The 8314-nt window shown below is 48.9% G+C and overlaps 1 protein-coding gene across 1 annotated transcript; it reads right to left on the bottom strand.

The window, feature by feature from the left end:
- Positions 1-2539: 2539 nt before the first annotated feature.
- On the bottom strand, positions 2540-6092 carry CD3E (CD3e molecule, epsilon (CD3-TCR complex)). The gene is made up of 7 exons (XM_009864314.1): positions 6044-6092; positions 4622-4642; positions 4319-4339; positions 3615-3812; positions 3357-3509; positions 2924-2970; positions 2540-2596 (listed from the first exon to the last, which is right to left on the bottom strand). Exons 1-7 carry the CDS (start codon positions 6090-6092, stop codon positions 2540-2542), a joined length of 546 nt encoding a protein of 181 aa, XP_009862616.1.
- Positions 6093-8314: the final 2222 nt, after the last annotated feature.

The following is an 8314-nucleotide window of genomic DNA, read 5'->3' as shown; positions in this document are numbered from 1 at the left end:
CCCTGAGAAGAGCCCTGGGGTTTTGCTCTGTGCTCTGCTGGAAGGGTTGCTCCGGGTGGTTCCTCAGCTCTCCCTGTGCTGCTGCTGATCCTGCCTCCTGTTTCCCTGCTGCAGAGGAGCACCGTTCCACGGGACAGGTTTTCTTCCCCTGCTTCACTGCATGGGAGTGGTACAGTTCCTTTTCTGTGTTTTCTTGACCATTGTTGGGATTATGGGCTTAGGTGCTCCTGTCTGCTGCCAAGTCCAGTCTGAGACCTTTTTTTCTGCTTGGGACCTTGTTGCCATCTGAAAGGCATGGATGCTGTAATAACATAGTCTCTGGTATCTTTGAGCATATTTGCCTACTTGTATGTATCTTTGTATGGTTTGACATCTTCATTGTTAGTACACTTATTCTGATTTTTCTTTGTTTTCCACTGAACTGATTCAAGCTTTTTTTTGACCTCGAAGTCTCTCTCCCTGGTTCTCCTGTTATATTCCCCTAGGAGTGTAGTGGGGGGATCACAGAGAGTGTCTATCAAAGTTCAGTAGCCGGCCCAGCCTTAGCTTTGATAACCTTTTAAAAAAATGTGACCAGCAGACTGCCAAGTTTGAAGGACTTTCCTCACCATCAGCTCTCAAAGCAAGGAGCAAAGGCAGCTAATCATACCCAAAAAGCAGGAGAAAGCCTGAGCAGAGGAGATGGGTGTGCTCTGCAAGGATCAAAGGGTCAGCAGAGGCAATATTTACCACTCTGCGAGAAGCTCCTCACCACTTAACCCTTGGGAGGACAAAGAAATATTTCTGTAGAACAGCGAAGCACAGAGGCAGAGAGACGTTGCCATCGGATGAGTGCTGATTCCACTGAGATAAGGAGAGCGTGGGCTGGCACTGATTGGGGCAAACACTAGGTAAACATGCTGCCCTATAAATAGTGGCAGAAGCACCAAGATGTATCTTGAAGCAAAATTTAGGTCTTGTATACCCAGAAGGGTCCGAGCTTCTCACAACCTATTTGTGGCAACAGGCTGTGTGGCTGGGCTGAACGACCATTGCTTCAGAGGTGACATTTTGCAGAAGCTGAGAACGTAGCCCAAGTGGTTTTGGAGCTGCTGGGGGTTAGTGCTCTTTGTATCTTGAGATCTCCCTCCTACACGTTTAGTGCCTTGTATGGTAAACCCAGCTGTGCTCCTTTAAAACCACATCCTGCAGGGTAAGCACAGCAATCTGGAGCATGAAACTTGCTGGGTGTTAACCTCCCTGTGCTGAAACTCAGGGGTTAAACCACCCCCGGCCCCCATCACTGCAGTTTTCCTTTCTTCAGAGCAGTTGTTTTTCTTCAAAGCTCTTGCTCTGAAGAGCAACAGAAACGTGGCTTGCTGGGCCGGTGTTAGACCAGAAACTTCCCAGGCACCGCAGCATCTCTTGGGCCCTTAAGTTGCTGTCTGTCCCATTGCTGCTGCCCCTGCTTTGGAAACCACGGCTTCTGAAATTAGGTTTCAGGTCTGTGTGTTGAGTGCGTGAGACCTCAGCTATTTCTCTTGCCCCCAGAGAGCAGCCCCAGACCCCCTGCCCAGCTCCTGTTGACCCATGCTCTGCTCTCCTAGGCACGGCGGTGCTCTTTGCACAGTCTGCTCCCAAATCCCTCGAGGCTGCTACCTTTTCTTTAAAAGAGACAAAAAACACAGGGGAAATGTTTTTCAATGCGTACCTGGGGGTACTGTCACCCATTTTATTAACATATCATAGTTTTAAAATGCATATAAAAAAAGTTGAAACAGATCTTCAGCAGTGGCAAAGTAGTCCACCGTCTTTCTAACGAAGCCCAGGCAGAACTCCAGTTACAGAGCTGAAGTGGGAGAGAAAGGGCAGCAGCAAAGGGCAAGTCACAAGAATCTATAAGAGCAATAGCTCTGGAAAATGAAACTCTGCCAACAAATGGACTCAAAAAAATGGGTTTATCCTGGATTATCCTATAGAATACCAGTAAAAATGCAGTCCATCAAGTCTCTGGGATGAGAAGGGCAGCCTAGCAAAAGGGCTTGATGCTCTCTTGGATTTTGTAGGTCCTGGGCTTTACCTCTGTGGCCTCAATGCAATAACTTCAATGACAGTGAAGAGGCTGTTTCAGAGCAGAGCGCTAGTCCTGGGTCTGAGCCAAAGGGTCTTGATTCCAGTCTGGGAAACGTGAAAATCCCTGTTGTGCTGTCTCAGACTGCAAAGCTGACACTCCTTGCTAAGTGGTGGTTAAAATCTTAGCTGAAACATCTAAGAGCCACACTATTTAATAGCAACAAAGATTTCAGCCAGACATTTAAGTCTCTTAATAGGTGGCTTTCAGATGGCTTGGGAAGGCACCAAATCCTCATGACCCGATGAGAAGTTCTGCTGAAGGTCTCTGGATGCAAAGTGGTCATCGGTGCCAATCGTTTTGTGCGTAGCTGCTTGGCTTTCCCCAAAGCGCCCAGGCCTCAGCAGGTGTGCAGAGAACCGGTACGGAGCTGAGCGGAAGCACTTAGCCGCTCTGCTGCTGTCTGCCAGTCTGCCATCTGGGGGAACGTCAGAAGCCCCTGGATTCCAGGCCTGCATACACTTCCCGCTGACCTTTCCGGATGGGCTGTGGGAACAGCAGAGATACTAGTTCAGGAATCTTTAGTAATGCACCCTGGAACACCAGCAAGGTCTTGGTCCACACAACACATGGAGAAAACAGCCGTAATGCTGCTCTGGCGCTGTGTGCAGGGAGCTGCACTTCTGCTCCCCGGGCAGCGCCGGGAGAAAGGGTTCCACCCTCACCGCTTTTTTCCTCTGCTCCCAGGAAAGCCGGCAGGTTGACTGGATCTTTCTTTAAAGGAGGAAAACTGATAACTGCTACCAATTCCCAGCTCTGGCTATCCCTACCCAACCAGCAGAGAGAGATGGAAGAAATGCGGTTACTCCGTACCTCGTAGTCCGGGTTTGGAACGGGGGGAGGACGCTGCATCTTCTGACCTGCAACAGAGGCAAAGAAAGGTCATCTTTGGTGATGATTCGTGTAACACAGCACAAGGTACTTTTGTGTAGATGATCTCGTGGTGATATGCACTGTGGGTCAGCTCACATGGCTTTATTACAAGCTTAGAACTTTTAAAGACCCAACTGCTGCAGGCAGGAGGCCTGATCATTTAGAAGGAAATTGGCTTGCTTTTAGAAAAGGTAAATCTCTAGCTTTCCTGATGGTGAAGGAATACTTGAAAACACGAGGGTCCCTTAAGCACAGGCCCAGGCTACAGCTCCCCAACACAGGCACCAGATCTGCCCTGTGCCAGCAAGCTGCACAGGCATGAGCACATCATCACATTTCTGCTGGATCCAGTAACGTCTGAAATGGCTCTTACCTCGTGGCCGGCTGCCGGCACTAGCACCTGCCCTTCCCTTCCTGTCTTTGCTGAAGTAATAGACCAGAATCAGCACCCCGAAGGTGATGAGAAGATCCGCAACGATGATCCCTGTCACCGCCAAGGCATCCAGCTCCTCGCAGTTTGCGCACACTGCCAGGAGGAGAGACGAAGGTTCTCAGAGACAGGCGCCCTCCCTTTGTAGCAAGGAAAGCCCAGACTTTGTTTAGCCCACGGACTAAGTGGTTTTTCACTCACCTCTGGCATTCAGGTACAGCTGATGTTTCTCTGCACCTGACTGACAAGTCACATTGGCAGGAGAGCTGTCGTGGTTCTCTATAACGTACTTCCTCTCACCGCTGTCTGGTTTTGGTGCAGGTGTCTCCCACTCTATGCTGCCCTCAGTCAGGGGACATGTGATTGTCACCGTGGTTCCGGAAATCTCCACCAGGAATCCTTTATTGGAAGGTGGGCCAATGAGAAGGGAAACCAGCATTACCAGCTTCTCTGACCACCCTCGACCCCACTGCGACAGCCTGTGAAATCTTTGATTTCATGGTATCATGTCAGTTCCCTGTGTATGTCTTCTGCTCACATGTTTTCCCTTGGTTTCTCTATGCTGATTCTTTGCCGCACTAAACTGTCAAAATACCCTTACAGAGTGTTTAGCTTTGTGTCAGAGAGCCTGGCCCCCTGCCGTTCATCGTTCTGTTTGGGCATGTGCTTGCTGGTCTCTGCAAATGGCCAACCCTGCGTGGAGACCACTAACAGTAATTAGGGGCAACTCATGACAGCTGATTTTCTGATCAGTGGTGACAGCAACTAACAAACAGGAATTTATGTCCTCCTAAAATAGTGCTCGAACTCAAATATTCCTATCTGCCTTCTAGCTCTCACCTGTGAGGCATCTGCAGTCTTTATCTCATGCTAAATAGTTAGGAATACTAGTAAAATACACTTACCCTCCTGTCCTTCGTTGTCATCTGCAAAGGAGAGAGTAATAAGTGTTAACAAATCAGCCTGCTACTACCTTACTGCTTGCTTCTGTTGGACACTGCCCAACTCTGCCTGGGGATGGCTAGAAATAATCAGGACTAACTCACGACAGCTGTTTTTTCAAATCAGCTAAAATATAGGAATTCTTCCTATCCTGCAGTACTTGCAGAATTCAAATACTTCTATTTGACTTTTAGTCCTTGCTTATGAGGCATGATTAGTCTTTTTATCATACTAAATAGTTAACAATGCTGGTAAAATACACTTACCCTGCTGAGCAGCAGTTCCAGCTATAAAAGAAAGAATAATAAGCGGTAAGTAACTTTGCTACAGAAATCATACACCTTTCCCCCTTCAAAGCTATCCTTTGTAGATTCAGCGGCTTGAAAGAGATGTTTATGCTCCTCTATTTGTGCTAAAGGCATCAAAAGCATTCAGTTAGCTGAGACAGGATGCTGGTTGAAATGGAGTCTTTTCATTTGGAAGCCATTTTTAACGCAGGCTAGCACAGAATGGAAATTTGAACGACTCTCGGACCCAGTTTAGGAAACGGATTATGGCAAGTTGTGTGCCCAACGATTTTGTTTTATTTTCATGGGTCAAACATTGATAGTTTCTGCAGCAAGACCCACTGTCTTTTGCAAGAGTGTACTCACTGGAGGATTGGACCCTGGTGCTCGATTTAACGCTGCAAAGCAATTTATTGATGTGACTTTTCCCTCTGGGTAGGAAATGAGCAGCCCAGTTGAAGTCTCTGTAGCTGGCATATTATAGAAACAGCCTTTAGAAGGTCTGAATCAGGCTTGCGATTTGCTTTAAATATATTTGTTGACAAAAAATAGCAGAAGCAAGTAAAGGAATTGACCTATATTTGTGTATTCAGCGCTGTGGTCTCAGCCCAGGTAATGCTTGCTCTACAACAGCAGTTACTTTTAACAGAATTGGAGATTTGAAGTTTCACAAGACTTGCCTGGAGAAAAGGTGCTTTCATGCTTTTTTCTTTATATAAGGTGAATTTAAATTTGAAAAAAGAACAAGCCATTGCTAAACTTTTCAGTCTCCTCAAGAATAGGAGTTGGTATTTGCAGCACATCGGCAGAGTAGCAGTAGTCTTATTGTAATATATTTTGATTGACTTTCAGACTTAATTCTCACAGTTACCAGGTTCTTTACAGTCTTTCCAGACACACTGCGCTTCATCCTAAACCAGCTTTCTAAGTGCTGGTCAATTCAAACTGATAACAAGGAAATTGGTACCATGACAGCACAGTGAATATGAAGTGAAGCTATTTACCAGTGATCACAAAATGGTTTAAGAGAAGTGCATGAAGGAAGCACAAAAAGAAAATTAAAACCACAGAACCTAACAGTTCATGCTGCTGCAGACAGTGGCGCATGGAGCTCCAACCCTGCTGTGGGAAGTTTGGAGACCACATGTCTTGGCAAACCAGCTAGTAAGCAAAAATTCCCTAGGAACCTTAGGTTCTTTGCTCTTGCTTGGGAGGGTTGGATTCCCACTTCTCTGTCCCCACAGCCTCAGTGGGGAACACTCACTCTGGAGAGCAGCAGCTCCACTGACACGGTACATGCCAGTTGCAGAAGATGGGGCTGCAGGTGCTTTGCAAGACCGGTCGCATGTCCCTGGGTAGCCACCATTCTGGTCCCACGGCCACCTGGCCAGCTGTACTCACCCCCATACAACAGAAGTCCCAGGAGAGGCAAGGACCACTCCAACCTCATCCTTGTGGTCCTCCTTCTCTTGCTCTTCTCTGCCACTTCAGAGTGGCATTACTGAGGCTTGCTGTGAAACAAAAAAGGACACGTTGGCTTTTCAAGTTCCTGCTTACAGGAAAGAGGCTCAAGATTTTCTTCCCAGAATTGTGTAGAGCCACAAACTGAGCCGTGCTGGGGACACTCACTGTTTCCAGTGAAACCTGCAGGCACCCAAGAAAGGCACGGAACACGTATGATAGAATGAGCCTATGTCAGGAAGTGCGGAGGCTCAAAATGTCATGACAGAACGTCATTGATGGCAAGGAGTGGCTGCTCTGCACCGGCTCACTTCAGGTCTCAGGAGAACTGTTGTAGCTGCCTTAGAAGCAGCAGATTTGGGCTAGATTTGCCATCAGGGTCCTTCTAACAACTTTTTGAACCGAGTATTGCTGAAATTCAAACTAGTGAAAGCAACTTGACACAGGAGGGAATAAACAAAGGTACTAGAAATGCTACGAGAAGTTCAGCACCTGGAGACACCCTGTGGCCAGTAGTAGCGAGCTTGTAAGTGCCAGGCTGTAAAACCCAGTGGGTTTAGTCACTGGTGTTGCTATCTGGACTCTGATTTTGTTATTTTGCTCTAACATGACTCATTTATTCCTCCTGCCTCTTCAGGAGTGGCGGTTGTCAGCTCCTTGTCCAGACTCGACTCTGCACACATGCCGACAGGGAGGCGCGCAGGGCAGGCGGTGGCCAAGCCCTGAGCACAGCAACCCTCGCTGCGAGCCTCCCACCCGGAGCTCATGACCTGCTCCCGGCAGACACCCCACGACATGCCCTCCTCTTAGGATGGAACTTGCTTAACTGTACAGCTCTTTCTCTCCAGGTTCAGTATGGGACCGCAAAACCAGTTCTACATTTTCATGCAGCGTTCATACTTGTGTTGTGAATTGCACCTATGATAAAATCAGCTTTATTTTTTTAAATGTCTAGGACAAGCGGTAATGACTAGGGCGAAGGCTGAGGCTATTCAGCGAAAGCCTCTGTGTGGCAAGCTGCCCAAAGCAGAAGATCACAGCGTAGCAAAGCGATCCCGAAAGCCTGAGACATCCTTCCACGCACAGCCAGGAGGGGTCCAGCCCCTGTGCTCTGAGACTTGTGCCGCCGGGTCACCTTTAGGGCTTCGCGGTGCCGGTTGGGAGCATCTCTCGATGCGCTCGCTGCCTTCCCCCGGCTCTGCTGGCCCGCGTGGAAGCGTCCTGGTCCCTCTAGAGGGGGCTCCTGCCCCTTCCAAAGCGCTCGGCTCCCTCCCGCCTGCCTCGAAGGCCTAGCCTGCCCTCTCCGGACTCGCACTTGGGGCAAGCAAAGACCTCCACGCCTCCAAGGGGCTGGGGCAAGGGTCTTCCCCGGCTCTGCTTCCAGCAGGGATGCTCCACGGACCAAGTGGGAACGCACCGTCTTCCCACTTCCCTCCGCCTGAAGTGTCGCAAGGCAGCAGAGCTCTCCTGGGCTTGTCAGGGCTTTGAGGGCACTTGTCCAAAGTGGCCGATGCGAAGCCAGCCCAGGCTCCGTCCTTTCACTGGACACACAGCGTTCTGCTCCTATGTCCTTGTTTCGCCAGGGTGGAATCCCAGCCCAGCAACGGTGTGCAGGCTGTTACCCATTTGGAGAGAGCCAGGAGCTTAAAGGCTGTGAGGGGCAAAATCAGAGCAGCTGACCTGAGCTGCTGAACAGGTGTATCCAGTCCCACAAACACCGCCCTCATTGCAAAGGGGAAGTTTGCTGAGGATGGGGGCTCCTCTTGCTTCTCGCCACTCCTGAAGGGCCTTGCTTACCACTCTGCTTCTGAGGACTGCTTTGCCGTTTACTGTGATCACCGTACCTTCACCAGGCTGAGTATGACTTTATATACCATATATTAGCATTAGTATTAATATTAGTTTTCTGCTTTATTAAAGCTGTTTTCACTTCAACTCACAGGTCTCCTCTCCTCTTCCCGAGCCCCCTTCTCTGCCAGACAGGGGTCACCAGGTGATACAACAACTGCTGTAGTTTAGCCCCAGGTACAGGCTAAATGTGGAGAGCCTGCCGCAAGCATTTCAAGGGACTGCTCTCTTCCGAGTGCCTGACTTCTTGCTGCTTCCCAAGAGCTCACCATTCAGTGGTGTGGCTGTTTATAACGTTATGGGCCCTTGTTTCATTTATTGAGGTAGTTTCTTTAGCTGTCAGACCTTTCTTTTACTTACTTT

Source organism: Apaloderma vittatum, unplaced genomic scaffold (assembly GCF_000703405.1).
Source record: "Apaloderma vittatum isolate BGI_N311 unplaced genomic scaffold, ASM70340v1 scaffold39482, whole genome shotgun sequence".
In the NCBI taxonomy this organism is placed as follows: domain Eukaryota; kingdom Metazoa; phylum Chordata; class Aves; order Trogoniformes; family Trogonidae; genus Apaloderma; species Apaloderma vittatum.
Note: the sequence above shows the minus strand (reverse complement) of the source record. Positions and strands in the feature narration are given on the sequence as shown.

Excerpts from the sequence above, each read along its gene's own strand:
- CD3E (XM_009864314.1), bottom strand. The coding sequence starts at position 6,092 with ATGAGGTTGGAGTGGTCCTTGCCTCTCCTGGGACTTCTGTTGTATGGG. Across the intron at positions 3,510-3,614 it reads GCTGTACCTGAATGCCAGAG|TGTGCGCAAACTGCGAGGAG; the intron begins GTGAGTGAAAAA and ends TCCTCCTGGCAG. Across the intron at positions 2,971-3,356 it reads TGCCGGCAGCCGGCCACGAG|GTCAGAAGATGCAGCGTCCT; the intron begins GTAAGAGCCATT and ends CCTCTGTTGCAG.